This window comes from Bolinopsis microptera, chromosome 12 (genome assembly GCF_026151205.1).
Source record: "Bolinopsis microptera isolate Bmic1 chromosome 12, MBARI_Bmic_1.0, whole genome shotgun sequence".
Classification (NCBI taxonomy): Eukaryota; Metazoa; Ctenophora; class Tentaculata; order Lobata; family Bolinopsidae; genus Bolinopsis; species Bolinopsis microptera.
The window spans coordinates 6,737,066-6,759,394 of record NC_087083.1 but is presented as its reverse complement, the minus strand read 5'-3'; the positions used below and the strand labels follow the sequence as shown (position 1 = coordinate 6,759,394).

Below are 22,329 nucleotides of genomic sequence, written 5' to 3'. Positions count from 1 at the left end.
GCACACTTCAGATTAATTGTTTTTGTAAAGCAATTCGAGGGTGCATGGAAGCAAATCCTTGGAACAGCGATGTTAAAATATGAAGCAAAGCTAACGTTAGGGACATTTTCGTCACTCATGTCAACCCAGGGGTGTAGGAATAATTTTCTTCATGGGGGGTCAAATTATAAATTTTTGTTGGTGCTTCGCGCCACAGTTTGGATTTTTTGGCTCAGAATCTCTTTTTTCCCATTCTCGGCGACAAATCGCGATTTTTCACGTTTGCTGCGACAAATCGCGAGGCCTGTCTTCCGACATCGCATCACAAGGGGAAACCCTCGAGTCCAAAATCATATCGAAGGGTAGGTGCGGACTTCGAAAACCGAAAAATACCTATGTTTTTCCGAACATTTTTAGAAACCTAAATAAAAAAGTTGGCCCTTTTTGGCCCCTTGCCCAGATATTATAGGGGGGGGGGGGGGGGGGGGGCGATGCTTCCCCTGCTTCCTACACTCCATGCCAACCTAGATGGTGTCACTTCTTTAGAACTGATTGTGGCCACATTTTGGTAACAATAGCAGCATCTCTACCTAACCGGACTATATTTGATCATTCCACTCAGAACCTGCCCAATTGTAAGAAAGTTTTACTTGGCTAGTATCATTTGCAAACCTTTTTTGTTAGCTCCTACCAGTCTAATCAAGCAACGATAACAGATTAAAGCAAATAAAAAGCACAAATAGCCTAAAAAGCACAAAGCAAAAGAGCCCGTTTAGTGATGATAAGAGACTAAAGCATGCAAAAAGCACCAAGCAAAAGAGCACGTTTAGTGATGAGCACTAAACTCATTGCCCGTTTCTATGTGAATGACTGATTGTCGCTGCTAGCCCTTACATGTGTTATATCCCCAAGTTTTATCAGATGCAGAACCCAGAGAGATACAACTTCACTAAAGCAGTGCAGAACTATGACAGAGAGGCCCAGAACGACGGAATGTATTGTTACAGCTGTGTTATGTTTTTTGGTGAGTGTTGGTATAGCGCTGTTCTCGAGAACCCTATATTTTTGAAAACTCTGTTTTTCTTATTTATACAGCTGGTCGTATTACAAATTTTCAGAAATATCGAAGGCTAAAATTACATGTTTGTAGATCTTTAGAAGGTCAAATAACATGTGGTTGTTTTTTGCGTTCTAATGTCAATGACTAATGAGATGCTGGAATTGCTTTATTCAGTTGAATTATAATATTAAAAACACAACTTTTTATAACCTTGAAAACAACTTACAGGAGTGTTGATGATAGGAGTTGGAATAATAATGATCATAGTAGAGTTATTCGACCTGTTCGGACGTCACAAAAACATGCCACTAGCTATAGCTGGGGGTGGTACACTAGCGCTCGGCATCATTATCTTAGCTTCTGCTATGTTATTGTGGAGACGGCGGCGGTCCAACATCAAGAAGAAAGCAGCCCACGTGTAAGACACCATACAGCACGTGCTTGTGAAGGAGACAACATTCTGCACGTGTAGTGAATTAGGTGAAAAATAAACGGATTGACAGCCTGAAGCTCAAAGTTGGAGAAAGTGGAGTAAAACAACTGATCATGACCTCTGATACCTGATATTACTGAGGTGGAAATATTTTCAATGCAGTCAGCTATAACCCACTTTTACCAGAAGTATTGAAAAAAATCATTTTATTTGTTGAGATTTTGCAAGCGAGATTGATCATTGAACGTGCCTAGGAATTCAGGACTACTAACTGTTTTAATCGTTACTGGCTAGCGATTACGAAGAGATCTCTCTCCCTTTACGAACTATGAAAATCTATAAGCAGAGTTGCACTTCTTTTTATTACTTTTACCTGCGGACTGGGAATTATATTTGTTAATCAGGAGTAATATTCCTCTTGATGTTAACTTTTAAAAGAGCTTACCATTGTAAAGCTTTTAGTTGTACTATATCTTGCTGTGGCATTTATCACTGCTTTCAAACCGTCAGTTGATGTTTTTACTCAAATTCACGCTTTTTCGAAGTATTCATTTAATGCGAACACGTTTTGTACACTTTATATGATGAAGAAATTGACAACTTATTCCTTCAATTCTGATAAAATTCATATTTTTATTTCACTATTCGTAGTAAAAAATACGCGTACTTTTTGTTTAAAAGTTGAATGAAATGATGTTACAGAACAGAAAATGATAAAAATAACATTAAAGAAAATTTAAGTAAAGCTAATTATTCCATGCATCATTGTTTCAAAAGCACGATATCTATTCTAATTATCTAAAGCACATGATTTAGAATAGGAAAAATCCAGCAAATAATATATTGTATTCATATTTCCAAAAATAAGCATTATATTCATACACTAACAATAAATATTTTATCGCACTTAACATATACATCAATTCAATATTCCAAATTCAAAATTTGAATTAGCTGGAGTCCTACAAGTACAAAAAGTTCCTATACGTCCCTCAAAAAACTCCTGTTATTTCTCTAATGATATCACTCTACACTTGATCAATGGCCCCAGAATTTGAAAGCGACTGGATTTGACATATTTTTAGCGCTGATTCCAAGCTTCTGCATGTTTTGTATTTTATATAATAGGCTTAAAAGTTAAAATGCTTCCTGACAAGTGAAAAACTGTTTTTATCACACGGTTGTTTATCATAAATGATAAATGTAGTCAAATTTTTCATCGAGCTTTTGCAGATGCTTGGGTTAGAGATTGGGTTACACAGAAAGCGTTAAAGTTCAACCAACTCTCCCACGAGTTTGTACGCTGGGTTGACTGTAATGGACTTGCACTCAATCTAAAAAAGATCTGCTATATGCATTTCGGTGTTAGTAATAGTAATACTGATAATACTCCATTCTCCAAATATTCATATTGCGGACACACAATTAGACTGTTAAGGGGAAGCACGGTTTCTTGGCGTTATAAACATAATGGATGAAAAATTAACATGGTCTAAGCATATTGCAGCTGTTAGATCAAAAATGATGCGGTATGTTGGAATTATGTATAAAATAAAACGTCACCTACCGATTCAAATAAGGCTACAGATATATCAAAGTTTTGTTCAATCGCACCTAAACTTTTGACTTTGTTCAATTGTATGGGGGTTTGCAGCAAAAAATCACATTGAATCACTCTTCTCACCACAAAAACAGGTCATCAGGGCAGTATAAGTATGGTTACATTAATTACTTTTACAATTCTCATGCATCGAATCAAGCACTTCCGTAGTTCAGTCCCTCAACAAATCCTTATGACCTTCCCAGAAAATGCACCCACTGCAGATCATCGCTGTTCTTTAAAAGGATCTTTACAGTTACTCTCAATTTATGCTGTAAATGTTAATGTAAGCACCCTACCCACACTTTTTTTCCATAAACCTTTTTAAATCGGCTACAAAACCCATGCTCTTGAGTCTTGAACTTGCAGAGAGAAAATTACGATGACACATGGCCCAGTTTCTTATTACATAACATTCCAGGACTGAGGACTAAGAAGATCACAACGGGTTTGACATTTACTGAACGGTCATATTAGTTTAACTAATTAGTTAATTAGTTAATTAGTGATATGATTATTATTACGTACAATATATTATATGATATTAGAAAATAAACTATAATATATGTTTGCACGCAGAACACACTGAGCACAGACTAGTGGCAACTAATATTAACGCATAAGCCACACATCCTAAATTCCAGGTTCGCATTAATTACACTGCCACATTCCCCATTATCACTATTCTCTTATCAGCACAAACCGTAATTGATTTTAACAATCACAACACTTTATATTTAAACTAATGGCATAGCAATATCTACGATATCCTAATAGTCAAGGATCTGACGACATTCCCGTCTATATAACTTCCGCCCCGGGGTTTGAGACTTGGAATACCTCAAGGGACCCATTAGAAACAAATTTGACTTGGGTAGAAATTTTGGCTATGGTGCAGTTTTGCGCAATTGACCACGCCCTTTTTTGGCGCTTTTGCAACTTTAGAATCAAAATAACTCCGCTTCTAATTGGAATTAGAAGCTCAGCTTGGCTTTAAAGTTGTTCAGAATCATCACATTTAGGGGGGTAGAGCATAATTTTAAAGTCAACAGACATCGGGTTGTTGAGTTATGTGACCACACCCTTATTTACCCTCGCGAGTCGTGATTTTCACACTAAATACGAGATATCTCGGCTTCTGATCGAGCTACGTGCTCATCCTGGGCATTAAAATGTTCAGAATCATCCCATTGAGTAGGGTAGAGCACAATTTCAAAGTCCTCAGATGTCAGGTTGTTGAGTTATTAGGCCCCAACCTGTTTTTACGCTCTCGCAGGTAGCGATTGCAGCGCTTAAAATCAAAATAACTCAGCTTCCAATTGAAGTTAGGAGCAAAATTCGGGCAGCAAAATGTTCACAATCATCACATTGTTGTTTCAAAGTCCTCAGACGTCAGGTTGTTGAGTTATTAGGCCCCGCCCAAATGTTTACGCTCTCGCGAGTCCCGATTCGACGCTTAAAATCAAAATAACTCTGCTTCTGATTAGAGTTAGGAACTAAACTTGGGCATGAAAATGTTCAGAATCATCACATTGAGTGGGGTATAACGTAGTTTCAAAGTCCTCAGACGTCAGGTTGTTAAGTTATTAGGCCCACACCATAGTATTTACGCTCTCGCGAGTCGCAAGTGGACACTTAAAATCAAAATAACTCTGCTTCTGATTAGAGTTAGGAACTAAACTTGGGGATAAAAATGTTCAAAATCATCTCATTGAGTGGGGTAGAACGTAGTTTCAAAGTCCTCAGACGTCAGGTTGTTGAGTTATTAGGCGAAACCTTATTTTTACGCTCTCGCTCTCGCGAGTCGACACTTAAAATCAAAATAACTCGGCTCCTGATTAGAGTTAGGAACAAAATTTGGGCATGAAAATGTTCAGAATTATCATATTAAGTGGGGTAGAACGTGGTTTCAAAGTCTTCAGACGTTAGGTTGTTGAGTTATTAGGCCCCAACCTGTTTTTACGCTCTCGCGGGTAGCGATTGCAACGCTTAAAATCAAAATAACTCAGCTTCCAATTGAAGTTAGGAGCAAAACTCGGGCAGCAAAATGTTCACAATCATCACATTGAGTGGGGTAGAACGTAGTTTCAAAGTCTTCAGACGTCAGGTTGTTGAGTTATTAGGTCCCATCTTATTTGTATGCTCAGGCGAGTCGTGAGTCGACGCTTAAAATTAAAATAACTCTGCCTCTGATTGGAGTTAGCAAGTCAACTTGAACATACACATTTTTAGAATTATTGAATTGAGTGGAGTAGAGCGTGGGTTCAAAGTCATAAGGGATCAGGCAGTTCAGGCTGTTGAGTCACTAATACTTCTGTTTATGATCTCATGTATCAAGTTCTAATACTTCTATTTATGATCTCATGTATTGAGTTCTATTTTTCTATTTATGTTTGACGAACTAACGTCGACCTTATACGATAAATAATGTAATTATTCTTTCTTGTTCCTGGCCAAGATGAATTGCTCACAACTGCGATGGTAAAAGTAGTTTGAAAATTAAATTAATAACCAGAAAAAGTAAGTTTTGCCCAGAGCAAACAGTGAATACTCTCTAAATCCCGTACAACCACACTCTTTCCCACTCAATGTGATAATTCTGACCATTTTTATGTCCACGTTTAGTTCCTAACTCCAATCAGAAGCCTAGTTATTTTGATTTTAAGTGTCGACTCGCGACTCGCGAGAGCGTAAAAATAAGGTTTCGCCTAATAACTCAACAACCTGACGTCTGAAGACTTTGAAACCACGTTCTACCCCACTTAACATGATAATTCTGAACATTTCCATGCCCAATTTTTGTTCCTAACTCTAATCAGAAGCCGAGTTATTTTGATTTTAAGTGTCGACTCGCGAGAGCGTAAAAATAGGGTTCCGCCTAATAACTCAACAACCTGACGCCTGAGAACTTTGAAACCACGTTCTACCCCACTCAATATGATAATTTTGAACATTTCCATGCCCAAGTTTTGTTCCTAACTCTAATCAGAAGCCGAGTTATTTTGATTTTAAGTGTCCACTCGCGACTCGCGAGAGCGTAAATACTATGGTGTGGGCCTAATAACTCAACAACCTGACGTCTGAGGACTTTAAAACTACGTTCTACCCCACTCAATGTGATGATTCTGAACATTTTTATGCACAAGTTTAGTTCCTAACTCTAATCAGAAGCAGAGTTATTTTGATTTTAAGCGTCGAATCGGGACTTGCGAGAGCGTAAACATTTGGGCGGGGCCTAATAACTCAACAACCTGACGTCTGAGGACTTTGAAACTATGTTCTACCCCACTCAATGTGATGATTGTGAACATTTTGCTGCCCGAGTTTTGCTCCTAACTTCAATTGGAAGCTGAGTTATTTTGATTTTAAGCGCTGCAATCGCTATCCGCGAGAGCGTAAAAACAGGTTGGGGCCTAATAACTCAACAACCTGACATCTGAGGACTTTGAAATTGTGCTCTACCCTACTCAATGGGATGATTCTGAACATTTTAATGCCCAGGATGAGCACGTAGCTCGATCAGAAGCCGAGATATCTCGTATTTAGTGTGAAAATCACGACTCGCGAGGGTAAATAAGGGTGTGGTCACATAACTCAACAACCCGATGTCTGTTGACTTTAAAATTATGCTCTACCCCCCTAAATGTGATGATTCTGAACAACTTTAAAGCCAAGCTGAGCTTCTAATTCCAATTAGAAGCGGAGTTATTTTGATTCTAAAGTTGCAAAAGCGCCAAAAAAGGGCGTGGTCAATTGCGCAAAACTGCACCATAGCCAAAATTTCTACCCAAGTCAAATTTGTTTCTAATGGGTCCCTTGAGGTATTCCAAGTCTCAAACCCCGGGGCGGAAGTTATATAGACGGGAATGTCGTCAGATCCATGACTATAACTCAGTCCCAAACAAACTAAGCTGTAAGCGCGAGTCTTAAAAGCTGTTGGTAGCACAGTGTGTTTTATTTTTTGTTTCAATCAATAAATCATCCTTTTCCCTTTTTTATTTATCAATTGTGTGCAAAAATTTTGTTGAAGATTTTATCTATTTATGTTATATATTTATAATTATGTAATAAAGTTATTATATTCGTAAACATTGACTGGCTATAATAAACCAGTCCCCAAACAAACAAAAGTTGTGTGATAGCAAGCGTAGAGTGATTAATCCCCATCCCTCTTATTATCTAAAATATGAGTTGCAAAATCAACTTACTGGAAAACGTAGCATATCAGTCAGTAAGTATAATACATGTCGCTAAAACTCGGAGTGATTAATGAAATAATAAAAACAGTTGCAATTCCATTACGAATCGTAAAAATTCTTGTTATCCGGTTATTGCTTGCATTTTGAAATATTTTGTAATAGGTTTATCAGTTAATCATTCAAGCTGATCTGCAATGAAAGTAAAAAGATGTTAACACTATAAACTGTACCCCAACAGAAATTAGGCTGACTCATAATTTAAATAACTGATTATATAAGATTAAATTCGAGTTTTATAAAAAAAAAGAGTACATGCTATGTATCCCAAATAGTAACTGCAACACTCATACATATTTTTCATGGGCAGTTTAGCATATTTCTCCTTCGTAATATTCCAAATGAATCTGCATGTGTCGCATCAGTTCAACTGAGTTTAGTTACTCATCACTAATATCCCATAACATATACAATATAACATTAACATACACAACGAGTATAAGATATTATCATGGCATCACAGAGAAAGGAAGGTGCAGATAATGAGGTGGTAGAACATGTTGAAATGAAGGTGTCGCAGATAGTGTAACAGCGCCAGCGACACGTGACACATATAAATATATATGCATGCATCTTACATATAGCTTTTAGTAAACCTAGAATCAGAAGGTAATTAGACCTCGTTATGATTCTTCTTGTTGAATGATGTTGATTCCTTGGCCTCTCCTATCAAGCCTCTGTTGCCAGGAACGTCTAAGAAAAGTATAACAAATATACTCTTATGAAATACGTTTTTGTCAGCCTATTTCTTGTAAATGATTAAAAAACCCTCATAATGAACTTGTATGGGATGCTTGTACATTTATTTAAGGGTTGGTGGTCAATAAAATATTTTAAAAAGAATGAAGATGAAAAATTGTTTGATATTTTGATTTATTTTTGATTAAATAAACAAAAATTGCCTTAAGTTGACGATCATTATTTCTCAGTTGAGATGGTAGTACTAACAACCCAGTACATGGTACTAACACAGACTTTACATAATCTACAAAATAAACTAAAATACTAAAAAGGTGAGTATCTACACATCCTCGACTGCGTTAGGATCAGTGTCGACAGAGAACTTGACAACAGGGTTGTTATAACTCAGATTCTCTGTACCTACATCTTTCTCAGTGCCCCCAGCTTCGTTATCCACATCGGCTACTGGGGTGACTGGTGTCTTGATTGGTTTCTTGAACTTGTTAATTGCATTCTGAGTCAAGTTAAGCTTATTTACTGCCCCTGACATTGTCCTCACTGCATCGATTCTTTCCTTGTTCTTTTTTACGTATTGTAGGTAACACTCACGGCATGGCTTGCAGATCTGAAATATAATTAAAAAAGTAATAAAGTGTCACTGATTTGCTAATGTTTAAGACCCAGAGAGCAATTCTATTCCCAGAATAATAAGACATATACTGTCTTCAATTTATGCTATATTCAAGATAGGCTTGATTTATGGATACAACACTGATTTTCAGTATTGAACATTTTCATGTTTAGAAATATAGCAGTTACAATACTTGTATATTAAAAAGTAAACCATTATAAAGAAATACATACCTGTACCACTACCATAGACATCATCATGAGAGCAAAGCTGGCAAACAAATGCCAGAAGTCGTGGGTGTCATAGAAACCATTGAGGAAACACTCGGCGTTCTGTTCCCGTGATCTCCAGGGGTATATGGACTTGTCAGTGACAGAGAACACGGTGAAGAATATAAGAGATATCACAACTACAACACACCCGATCACTACATACAACACTATACCTGTGGAAATGCTTTATGAGCATTCTGATCTTATTAATATTTGGATATTAAACTTAAACATTAATTATGTGTTGACATTTTAAAAACTCATGAAAGTTGAATCAGTAAAATTGCATAAAGCTTATAGCCTTATTCGCCCTCAGTTTATTTATTTCGTTTTCGTTTTTAGCGAATCATAATAAGCTATATTTAGAATAATTGATCGCTCTAAAAAAGATGAAATTGTACAGTCATGCTCGCACCTAAAAGAACTAAGCACTGCTTTGAGACAGATGTCTTGCTTTCTTTTATCTGCACAGTTATGTTAACGAAATGTTGCAATACTGTGTAGATGGTAGGAATAAAGAACACTCCGGTAAGTATCTGCAAGGGAATATAGGTTTTAAGGAATAATTTCGTTTGTATCTGTGAGGGTATAATACTCCGAATGTAATTTTTTTAAATAGATTCAAATTAACATTAGGGGAGACTAGATACCTGTTCAAAACTGAGCTCTATTATCAACAACATATTATACATTGTTCACAGTATGGACAAGTCAAGTTATCCAGTTATTACATTATTAACCTTATTTGGCGTAACTTACAACTTGTCCAAAGATAAGGGCTCCCAGGATGAATATAGAGAATGATAACATCTGTAGGAGGGACATTACAAACCCAGCCACCACCACACCACAGTACCCCAGGAACATTGTTACCTTGATTATCTTAGCGTGCCTCATAAAGAACGCCTGAGAGGAACATGTTACTGGTCAGTGATGTTTAGTAGGATTATCACACTGATCACTGATGTAAACTTGTAAAAATATAGCTCACATTTATTTTTGCTTGCCTTAAGTTTTTCCTGAACTCGAATTAGCTTATAGTATATTTGACCAAAACCCATAATCATGGGTAGAGTGTACCGCTGCCAGTGTCTCTCTTTTCCAAACAAAAGGAAATGATATTAATTTGAATAACCGTCCGAAAATGCAAATTGATACCGAGAATGAAATCGGTCGCTCGCTTTTTCCATTCGATCACGGCTTACGAATTGTAATATAAAGCTTATTGATTGGAAAAAGCGAGCGACCGATTTCATTCTCGGTATCAATTTGCATTTTCGGACGGTTATTCAAATTAATATCATTTCCTTTTGTTTGGAAAAGAGAGACACTGGCAGCGGTACACTCTACCCATGATTATGGGTTTTGGTCAAATATCATCTCTTTTTGATTATAATGTCAGGATAATTTACAAAGCCGAAATGTAAACTCATAACTTCATTAATATTTATATTAATAATTAGGAGGTAATTTCATCGATTTCGAAATTTTACCTGACTGAATATGGCACTTTTTACTTATTCAAGTTGGCATTAAATTCATATATAATGCCATTTAAATATCGTGGGAAAGCAGAATTTATTAGAAATCACGAATGAGCAAAATTCTCACCTTTCGCACGTGCAAACTTTGAGCGGACGTTGCGTGCGGATACAATATTGAATCACCGTAAATTTTTGCATAGCAGTATTTTATATATAGTTTAATAAGCATGCAAAGTTTCAGAAGATTTCATATAGAACTTGGATCACAACGAGACTCCAAAGTTGATAAAAATGGTGAAAACAGCAATTTTCAGTAATTTTAGCAATTTTCTATCAAATTGGGCGTGTCCCCACGTGTGCAACTTTTTGATTTTCAACTTTAAAACTAGCCTATAACACAATTTAGACCTTTAAAAAGCAAAATTGAGCTCCTCAACCCAAGGGATGGCCCAACACCAGAGAATACTAATTCACAACTTTTGTGTTTTTAGAAATTATTCTTCAAAAAAGCACTTACTTCAATAGCGAATATCTTTATGAAGGAGCAAAGTAAGAAACTTTTCCGGTAGATTTTCAGAATGCTTGAACAATTATCTAAGGTGAAAATGTCCTCAGATTTTGAATAAAGTTACTCCTTAATGGTTTAAAATCGATTTGAAAAGTTGTTACTTTGTCAAAAATCAAGTTTTAAAAACACTTAATTTGATGACGTCATCAAGTGATGATGATGAAGATAAATTATTTTTTGATATAATGTAAACTAAAATATAAACAATTATCTTTAAAACCTGTGGTTCAAAATGACTGTATCTTTTATACTTTTGATTCTACGGACACTTAAATGTAGGCTATAATTGACTGCCAAAGCGTCTATACATACATATATATAAGTATATATATCCTTCACGACAATCTGTTGTAAAACAGGGGTTCCAGAAAACTCACTTCCCGATACTCCTGAAACATGAAACTTTTTTTACAGTCGATTTGGACGAGGTCTAGACGCCCTGCAAAGTTTCAGATCTCTAACTCAATTTTAACATGGTTTTTAAGGCACCTGAATATGGCGATTTTGGGTTTTTTACCTAATTTCGTATAACATGCTGGCGCGTATTTTGCACAAATTTCTTAAAAACCTCCACATAACTATTTCTTATTCCTGTCATCTTTAACATTGAATTAGAATGTTTTTTACTTAAATATACCTGCTGAACTACTTTCGATGAGTCTTAATGCCTGGAAAACAATAAAGGGGATATAATAGTATAGGGGGTAAATAGTATTGTGAATATAAGGGCGACGGTAATGCTTGCCAGCATTGTGATATATATATACTCGTGTGGTTCAAGTACCTATAGCTGCTTCGAGTATACTTACCACCATTTTAGGCATCTTCTTAGTATCTTCCATGCCATCCACTTCATCCAGACAAGGCATTTCCGGAATGCTTTTTGGATTAAAATAATCTGGCCAGAGGTCGAGCTTATAGGAAGCCCATAGCAGTATTCCAATCCACCAGGCACCAAATACTATATAGAAAGCTGTGACGAACGGCACAGGCAAACCTGTCAAATAGGATTGCTGTTTAATGTTCAGAAATTAAGAAATAATGCTTTTAAAAAAAATAAAATAAAATAACATTGTATTGTAAAGATAAAAAATTTTACAGGAGGGAGATAATCAATTTCCCTTCATTTAGATTCTTGGGATATTCTACGAACAACAATCACTGTGTCGACCGATTATAATGTATACACATATATATTATATAATGTATACACATATATGTGTATTGTGTATGTATACACATATACAATCAAATGATATCAGCTGGAAATTCATGTGGTGCGTGAAATCCATGTGGTGTGTGACTGATCATTTGATCAAGAATTGAGTAGTGATGTTACAGATCAAGGAGCACTACTAGATAGTAATAGTGTTGTAACAAATCATCATACCATGCCACGTCACTTCTATGTTGAAAATATTGACTACGTTTGCTTGTTCGTCTATGGGTAAACAATATAATTCATGCGTATGGATTATGGAAGACATAACAAATGTAATAATAAGTTAAAAAACATTCAACGGAATTGTTCTGGTTTAATGAAGCAAGCAGTGGGGTTTTTATATTATACTTCTGGCGCATTTGAAGCAAATTTTTTGTTTTATAATTTTCAGTTGTCTAGATCTTTTTAAACTTGAGTTAAAATTTCAAATAAAGGTAATTTACTGTAAATCTTTGAAATGCTTCCAACCTTCAGTAGCGATCAAGTTGCCAATGAAGTTGAAAAAATAGACAGGACCAACAAAGAAAGCAAAAACTTTTGGGGTTCTTATCGCTTTGTGTTTTGCCACCTTAGTAAACCTGGGGAGATTTTCAAATTATAATTCTTCGAATGTGGTTTTCATTAAAAAATCATCTAAAAATGTCATCCTAAGACTTAATGAAGATAAAAACACTTACCTCACATCACACTCCCGGATAGAGTTTCCCTCGAAGATAGCTATGATCATTATGATGGAGATCACAAACATGAACAAGGTGTCGAACTGGGGGATGTTAGGTTAAGCAGTTGGAAAACTTTTAATTTTCTTTCGTATTCTCTGAAGACCCACGATTTGTAATTTTTAATAACACTGAAATACTTAAAAACATTTTCTAATAGCTGAATACTGCTATTAGTATTAATACAATTAACAACAACACAACAATGGTGAACCAAGCTAGGAACGAGGGGCTGATCTCCTTTTCTTTTGCGGTGCGGCCACGGTCCTTTCGGTACAGATTTCCCTGCAGTATAGTCGGGACGCAACCCCAGGCATATACACTCGTGTTATTTTCGCAGCTCTAATGAAAGCCACTACCATTTACACCATGGTTTGGTGATACTGATATTACTAGTAGTACAATTAACAGTCTTAACAAATGGTTTAAAATGTGCGAACCTGGAAGATTATTTGACTAGGACAGATGTGGTACAGAAGTGATCCAAACCCTTCACAGATAAAGGCCAGTCCAAAGGAATAAGGTATCGAGTAGTCGAAATGCCTGAAGTTATACAGAAAGCTCATTATGGTAAGTGTAAGTTTTAGTCAATAAAAGGAAAAAGTCTGATATATCAATTCATTTCAATAAAAATGTCGGTCAGTAAATATGAATAAACAGTTTGAGACAGTTTTGTAAAATAATTTAAAAATAAAACTGATTCAGTATACTTTGTTGTAAACTTTTGATCTGTCAAATCATTCATTGACCAGTGGAAAATAGAAGCTCTTGAGGAACTAATTCCTCTTTACAAGGAACAAGGGCAACAGTTTTTAACAAAGAGTGATGATAATACAGTTATAAAAATATTGTATTATCACCATTATAATATTTAAAATGATCATTATTCTATACTTACTCGTGACCATTAGATCTACAGTACGCTTCAGAGATGGAGAAGTAAACTACAAGAATAACTCCTTGCACCATGAAAGGAAGATTACTAGCTATACCGTTCACCGATACATCGTAGTAATCTGAAGTGAGCCATCTTAGTGTCAACCAACTATAAACTTATAAATTTCAGAGCTAGTTTTGAGCGGATCATTATATTTATCTTAATTCATATTTACAGTTTCATGAGCATTTTTGGTATAGTCCTTTTGAAAAATTATGGTATTTTACCCCCATAAGGTCGGTAACACTTTTCGTTGTAAAAGCAAATGTCTCTGTCCCCTGACTCTTGCATGTCATTATATTTAGCGTGTACTACCTGAAATGGAAGCACTCACTGTTATACTTCAAATTTCCGTATTGCAAGCAATGGGGAAAGTATACTGATTATCTTTCGTACAAATAGTTTTACCATGTTCTCCACGGTAGTGAACGTACTTGGAAAGCACTGACGATGAGAAGACACGCCAAAAGTGCTGTGAGATAAGTTAGTCCCTTCTTCCCCGACCAAAACCAATTCTTTAGAGTTTCCAGCCTTAATACAGAAATTAAAGTTTCGAATTTGGATTTAAATCCTTGACCTAAAAAGCCACATCGAAAATCAAATTATGGTACAATCTATAAATGATATATTGCAGTCCAAATAATCTAATAGATCAAAGTGTCTTCTTACCAATATTTGAACTTAAGGCCTTCATATTTGACGTTCTCAACGTCAAAGATTGCTCGAGCCAACATAGGAATGATGAGTCCAAGGAAAGAAACAAAAAACAGTATTAGCACCCTGTTAAGGTACTCGTAGTCATTTACAATCTTTATCTTTAACGTCACTTGTTTTGCTCGTATATTTGAACCATGACTGTTGGGAAGGTTGTTTCGATTGTTATGATTCATAGCTGACAGCTATAACTGTCATTACATTTGCAGCTCAAAATAAGTTTTACATCTCAGTAGAGCCTGAAGTATGAAACAAACATCATTCAATTGTACAGCTCATGTTCACAACACATATGTCATGTTGTAATTGTGTCTGTTTTTGCTGGTGATGAAGGAAACAACTCACCTGGGGTCCATGACAACACCAACAAGCCACCGTCCAGGTGTAAGGGCAGGTTTAGAGGCACTGGATAATGTTATTTGACCAAATGTAGAGAAACCTGTGAAACAATCCCAGCTGTTAAGTAAAGTAATTTTATGCAAATGCAATTATAAAGAATTGTCGCCATTCTTCCACATATAATAAGACAAACGAAGGACCGAGGCAATGAAATGATGGAGCCTGTGATTGAGCTGGAAAATATCATTCAATTTAAAACTGTAAACAATATTTTGATCCTACTTAATCGGATAGCTCCATCAAGAGCAGCTTTAGGATTGGAGTAGAAATCTTCCAAGTTAGCGGTATTATTAGTCACCATCATCTTCCCTACTAGTCGCTTGTCCGACAAATCCGTTTTTTCTAAATCCATGAACTTATCATCAGACTCTGCTGAGATCTCTACATAACTGAAAACACCCAAATATATAATTAAAAACACAAACATTTTATCTCACACTTTATTTTACTTTGGGCATTCCAACAGTCACATTGTTACACAAGTGTAACCAGCCAATTACAGCCGATTCAATTATACTGTTATACATTAGGCCAGTGACGGTTAAGGTAGTGTCTACCATAATTTCTTCGCCCGAGACTAATTTAAAGATTTATCCCTCACACCCGATTTCTCGGGTATTCGGCTGAGAGCACCGGGGGGCTGCATAGATCACTCGAAATCCTTAGCTGAGCGTCAACGACGCTCACCTCATGGCTGATAGCTCAGCTGGGAATCGAACCTGCCGTACCTCGCGATTAACAAGCAGGAAGATTTACCAACTGAGCCACGCAGCCACTAAATATATAACTGGCTATGTTAGGTAGACATAGCAAACCTGTGTTTTGTTGATGTACTAAGAAATTTTATAAAAACAAACCTTCCCCATATAAGCAACACACTGATATGATATGTTACCAAGGCATAAACATGTTATCCTAATTTATAAATCCCTACCTCCAATCACTCGTACTTTTAATATCTTCTTCAGTGAGAGTGAAGGTCTTTACAAGCATAGTCTTTCGTGCAATGGTACCATCTACAGTACCTTCACTGTCCTCCATAACTATATCTGTTTCTTCTAATTCCAGCTGAAAATTAAAGGTTCCAGCACAAGTGGAGAATACAATTTCAATGCGACTATGACCTTTCCTACAACCGTGACAAATAAAGCCAAGAATGCACAAACAAATCATTTGGTATTAAGCTGATAAAAGGAATAGTGAGCATTTCGCCCATTACTCTGAGACATGGAAACAACAATTACCTTGATTTTGAATTCAATTCCTTGCTTCCCAAACACTTGTATTTTATACTCTTTCGCACTTTCTACATTCTGTGGTTCTGAGTAACGAATAGTTTCCGACTCTCCTCCACAGATAACATCTTTGTATATCACTGTCATTAATGTACTGAAATCATATTTTGTTAGCTCTTTTTTCAGTCACATTGCTTTGATTTTAAGTAACACTGGTCTTAAATTTGGAGGAATAAATAATTTTTTACAGTTTAAAAAGTGCACAATACAAGTTGTAGCAGCAACCTGAATTCGTATAGCTTAATCTGAAGATAACTTGTATCGTCACCAGTATTTTCACAGCTGCTTGTTAAATGAAAGACTGCATTTCCTTCATCTGTATCGTCTAGCTGAGAGAGGGAAGTTTTTAAAATTAATTTGGAAAAAGTTCCTGCAAAAATTGAAAAAAATTTGTACTTATATTGATAATTTCTATGCTTACTTTAATGTATTTCTCGTTATCCGTATCGTCGTTAATGGTTCCTTCAAACTGCCAATTGTTGTCAGCTAACACGGTAGACCAGGAAATAACACCGACCAACAGCAACAAACTCATTTTCATTCTTCTGTTCTCTCTTGAGTCAGAACGTAACTATAATATTAGTAAAATGATTACCATAAATTGGCTTAAGTTTAATGAATGCTACTCAATAGTAAAAATAGATTCAAGTATATATTATCTCGAATAAAATATGTAGAGCTAGTTCATTCATAACTACCAGTACCTTATCGGACCTTATTTGACCGGAAATTAAATGAACGGACATAATTATGAACGGACATTAAAATGAACGCTCGAAGGCATTCGAAACCATCAAAAATCCAAATTTTGTCATCTTTTTTTTGGCGTTTTTAAAATTTTTCAGACAATGAGCAAGAAAGGCAGTCGTTAAGCAGTAAAAATGTCAAAATATCTGCAGATCAGTGTCTATGATTATTGATTATAAAAGTTGTGTAAAAACAACAGATACGAAATATGACCAGATTTTATGATCATACTCTGCTGACGTAACATTGTTAGCACAAAACTTCCCAACTTCCCTAAAACTTAGACATAAAAACTTAGACCACTAGACATAAGTTTACCACTAGACATGTAGAGTTAACCACTTGACACCCCAATCAATGTCTGGAAAACTGCAAACATTCAGAAGACGATACATAAAGGCCCCCTTATCACTTATGAACAAAGGCAAAGATGAGGAATAACATAATACGTATATAATGTTAAATGTGTTAGGCATAAGGTTAGTTAGCAGTTAATCTGTTAAGTGAGATTTGGAACAATCAAAAAATTGACCAATTGTTAAGACAATCAATTTATATTATAACATTATATCTTACCTTTGCGAACACAAAATGGACAAAAACTCATGAGGGTTATATTGCCTCACGTTGTAGGCTCGCCACGTATATTATGAGGTTGCGGCTATATCGTGACTTTCACCCTAACACCACTAAGTGAAACGACGATGGGGGTCACGATGTGACACAATAATGGTAAAGCTGAAATACTGAGAACAACTTTTTCACTTGAAGAACCGTGGAAATTTCTGCAAATTAGCCACAATTTTCGAAATTTTTGCTGCAATTTGCCACGATTTTGCAAGTTTGGCTTGTCGCGGCGCCGCGATTTTTGGCCTAAATAATCGCGATTTTCTTTTGTCCTTGCTCATCATGGGTCGATGGTGCAATGGTTAGGGGCCATCTACTTAAGCCTAAGGCGTCCGCTAAAATCGCAGGTTTTCATACCACCCCCTTCCCGGTGGGTCCGAATTGTCAAAACCACCCTCCCCCGGACGTCCGGATTTCCAGCTACTTTGAAGAGTAAGAATAAAACCGACTCAAATTCATTATTAATAAAATTCAAATATTTGAAATAAAATTCAAAGAGTTGAAATAAATGGGACTTTTTTGTTAATTCTTCCAAAATTTCCGGACGTCCGGATTTTCAGAAACCCCCCCCCCCCCCTCCCCCTGTCCGGATTTGTCCGAAATTCCAAAACCACCCCCTCTCTATTTCCTAATATGACGAACACTGTGTCTATGAATATATTTAGTATACCTTATCGGACCTTATTTGGACGGACATTACATAAACGGACATAATTGTGAACGGACATTAACATGAACGCTCGAAGGCATTCAAAACCATCAAAAATCCGAATTTTTTCAATTTTTTGACGTTTTTTAATTTCAGCAAATGATTTTTTAATCCATTTTTTATACAGTAAGTAAGAAAAGCAGTCATTAAGCAGTAAAAATGTTAAAATATGTGTACATGAGCAGTGTCTAATATCACATATCATCTTCATTAAATTCATTCATTCTGTTCATAAATGATATGAAGCTATGTGTTAAAGGGTCTGTCATCAGATTCTTTGCTGATGACACTAGGATTCTTAAGCATATCTACAGTTTGGCCGACAAAGATGTCCTGCAGGATGATCTCAACTCTGTTGTTAATTGGGCTAAGTGCAACAACATGGCCCTTCATGAGGATAAGTTTGAGCTTCTTGTTCACAAGCATTGTCCAAAGAATTCCTTGTTTGATCATCCATTCGCCATCCAAGCTCAAACATATGAAGTGTCTAACGGAAACATGCTGTACCCCACTCAAACGGTGAAAGATCTAGGAGTGACAGTTTCCGCTGATTTGTCCTGGACCCCACACGTCAACAGGATAGCTGAACGCGCAGGAAAAGTTGCTTCTTGGGTGCTAAGTGCGTTCAAAACGAGAGACAAAGCCACCATGATGACTCTGTACAAGTCTCTCGTTAGAAGCCATCTGGAGTATTGCTGTCCTCTGTGGAATTGCTCTAAGAACAAGGTTATCCAACAGCTAGAAGGGATTCAGCGTACGTTTACATCGAAAATAGATGGCACCCAGCACCTCGACTACTGGCAGAGATTAAAGGCCCTAGATCTGATGTCATTGCAAAGAAGAAGAGAACGGTATTTAATCATCAACATGTGGAAAGTTCTGCATTGCAAGTGCCCTAATGATATTGGTATCCAGTTCTCGGTGACTCTCAGACATGGTCAAAAAGCAGTTGTGCCCAGTATAGCTAAGTCCAGCAGTCAACGTAATCAAGCACTACACGACAACTCATTTGCAGTCACTGGACCTCGATTATGGAATGTAATCCCAACACATATGCACACCATCGAGGATCCTATGCATTTCAAAGTAGCTTTAACGAACTTTGTGAAGTCATTTCCGGACGAGCCTCCAGCTCCAGGATACAGCCGTCGGAATGGAAACTCCTTGCTTGATTGGAGTGGTGATAAAACAGTTTCTACACTGTCCGGGGGGGTCGACTTTTTCGATGGCCCGATAGAGGATTCTATGAAACCCTACAAAGTAACAAAGTAAGTAAATGGGTTTTCGTGCATGAAATAGTCCATGCTTAAACAAGCATCAGTGATTTCTAGATTTGTGGAAACCTTTTTTTATCAAACTACCCCGGTCCTGCATTTCAGTGTTAACTTTTAAAAGCCATTCGGCGTGAAGTGGTTTTATCTTAGACAACTTTAGGTTAACCTTAACATCACGTGGAGCTTTCCTAGCACTGTTTCATTACCTCCCCTCAGTAATATGAACTATAACAACGTCGGACAATATCCTTGGCAACACGATTTACCGTAATATCTAGAGGCTGGAACAAGTTTGTCATGTTGGCGTGGACTAGCTCATGAACTATGTTGTTGAGTGCCATGATTTCGTTGACTTCTCCGCCAAGTGACCCTTGAAAACATCATATACTAGTAGAGTTTTCTGTGCCTCCAGCAGACCGAGGAGACCCTTTCCGTCGTTAACTTACGGCACAATAAAGTTTTCATAGTTGTTATATTCTGGGTATAAAGTTCGAAATGGAAAAATTTTTGAAAAAATTTCAACGGACTTTAACTTGGACGGACATAAATTGAACGGACTTTATTTGAACGGACATTAAGATGAATGCTAGGGCCTCCAGAGTTCAAGTAATGTCCGTCCAAATAAGGTCCGATAAGGTATATACCTTATCGGACCTTATTTGACCGGACATTAAATGAACGGACACAAGGCATTCAAAACCATCAAAAATCCAAATTTTTTCATATTTACTAAAAAAAATGTATTTGTCCAACTCTGTCCTGCATTTCAGCGTAAACTTTTACAAGACCAAGATGTGGAGGTAAATAATAACTCCGAAGAAGTGAACGAGGAAGCCGAAAATCAAGAAAGTGATCATGCCATATTTAATGTCTAGCGTTCATCTTAATGTCCGTAAAAATTAAGTCCGTCCGTTTAAGGTCCGTTCAAGTTAAAGTCCGTTGAGATTTTTTCCAAAATTATTCCACTGCGAACTCATGTTTAGGTGGAAACTTTTAAATTTCAGTCAATTGTAATTTCTATCATCGGATTCGGACTAAACTATATCATTGGATCAATAAAAAATGAGTTATTTTACAATTTAAATATTCTAAAGTTAAGTATCAGTATCACATTATCATGATTATGGCAGCCATAATCATGATAATGATTCCGATGATAGAAATTACAATTGACTGAAATTTAAAAGTTTCCACCTAAACATGAGTTCGCAGTGGAATAATTTTGGAAAAAATCTCAACGGACTTTAACTTGGACGGACCTTAAACGGACGGACTTAATTTTTACGGACATTAAGATGAACGCTAGGACCTCCAGTGTTCAATTGATGTCCGTTCAAATGAAGAAATAAGGTCCGATAAGGTAGTTTATTCATATGTAGTAATGTTATGCCTGTGATGACTTACTAAGACATTAATAAGTCCTATTGTTAAATCAACGTATTCTCTACTATTCTACAATGTAGAAATGTACAATAAAGTTACCATATACCATATTCAGGACCAAAGTTTCAGTACAAGTTTCGAAGCTTCAAAAATTCAAAGAGATTGGTAAGCTGGCAAAAAAAATCAGATACAAAAATAAAGATATTGACCGCAGATGCTTGATAACACATTGGTAGTGTGTAATATTGTTATGAGATAAAGTGAACATGTTGATTGAGAAGAATTTTCTCTCACAACAGTTTTACGACATAACGCGGCTCAGTACACACAAACTAATAGAAATACAGTAAATTGAACAGCAGACCAGAACCTCTGGGTTTACGTTTCAAGCTTTGTAAACTCTGATTATAACCAGGCAACTGTAACCAGGCAACTGTAACCAGGCAACTGTAACCAGGCAACTGTAACCAGGCAACTGTAACCAGGCAACTGTAACCAGGCAACTGTAACCAGGCAACTGTAACCAGGCAACTGTAACCAGGCAACTGTAACCAGGCAACTGTAACCAGGCAACTGTAACCAGGCAACTGTAACCAGGCAACTGTAACCAGGCAACTGTAACCAGGCAACTGTAACCAGGCAACTGTAACCAGGCAACTGTAACCAGGCAACTGTAACCAGGCAACTGTAACCAGGCAACTGTAACCAGGCAACTGTAACCAGGCAACTGTAACCAGGCAACTGTAACCAGGCAACTGTAACCAGGCAACTGTAACCAGGCAACTGTAACCAGGCAACTGTAACCAGGCAACTGTGACCAGGCAACTGTGACCAGGCAACTGTGACCAGGCAACTGTAACCAGGCAACTGTAACCAGGCGACTGTAACCAGGCAACTGTAACCAGGCAACTTTAACCAGGCAACTGTAACCAGGCAACTGTAACCAGGCAACTGTAACCAGGCAACTGTAACCAGGCAACTGTAACCAGGCAACTGTAACTGAGCAGCAGACCAGAACCTCTGGATGTACTTTTCAAGCCTTGTAAACTCTGGTCTCTGATTGGAGATTTTTAAAAACGTCGCAATCTGCAGTACTCAATATTAAGATTCGCACATTGATATGATACACCAATGCAAAGGCTGAATAGCAGGTAAAGTAAGCAAAGGGCAACAGTTCCTTCTCTAAATGTCAACTTTATTTGTATTGCCGCACCTGAATAAAGTTACACGCAAATACTTACATAGATTACCGTGCGGCTGCTTAGTCTAATTATAAGGAAAAACATGGAATAAGAATACAAGATTAAAAAATCTACTGACTATTGTACTGTATTTTGAA

At 36.8% G+C, this 22,329-nt stretch overlaps 2 protein-coding genes across 16 annotated transcripts in view; one reads left to right on the top strand and one right to left on the bottom strand.

The window, feature by feature from the left end:
* Positions 1–1,894, top strand: part of LOC134824014 (fibroin heavy chain-like) — a 29,016-nt gene extending 27,122 nt beyond the window's left edge. For 7 of the 14 annotated variants that reach the window (XM_063835654.1, XM_063835652.1, XM_063835660.1 and 4 more), the window contains 2 exons: positions 901–1,003; positions 1,268–1,894. In XM_063835654.1, the coding sequence (XP_063691724.1) occupies positions 901–1,003; positions 1,268–1,461 (297 nt within the window). In that variant the 3' untranslated portion in view covers positions 1,462–1,894. Of the gene's footprint in view, positions 1–891; positions 1,004–1,267 lie in introns of all 14 variants that reach the window. The other 7 variants (XM_063835653.1, XM_063835650.1, XM_063835648.1 and 4 more) reach the window with 2 other exon arrangements.
* Positions 1,895–7,365: 5,471 nt separating this feature from the next.
* LOC134824012 (uncharacterized) lies at positions 7,366–16,822 on the bottom strand. Of its 2 annotated transcripts, XM_063835645.1 has the most exons (19): positions 16,672–16,817; positions 16,476–16,579; positions 16,200–16,344; positions 15,890–16,023; positions 15,178–15,344; positions 14,902–14,995; positions 14,512–14,697; positions 14,277–14,373; positions 14,070–14,157; positions 13,804–13,921; positions 13,346–13,448; positions 12,864–12,949; positions 12,655–12,764; positions 11,774–11,961; positions 9,672–9,818; positions 9,328–9,448; positions 8,874–9,085; positions 8,434–8,634; positions 7,366–8,021 (listed from the first exon to the last, which is right to left on the bottom strand). In XM_063835645.1, the coding sequence occupies exons 1-19, from the start codon at positions 16,789–16,791 to the stop codon at positions 7,998–8,000; spliced, it is 2,445 nt and encodes an 814-aa protein (XP_063691715.1). In that variant the 5' UTR covers positions 16,792–16,817; the 3' UTR covers positions 7,366–7,997. The 2 variants fall into 2 exon arrangements, with proteins under 2 accessions (XP_063691715.1, XP_063691714.1); XM_063835644.1 differs by lacking the exon at positions 7,366–8,021 and having other exon boundaries at positions 8,210–8,634; positions 16,672–16,822.
* Between the last annotated feature and the right edge of the window lie 5,507 nt (positions 16,823–22,329).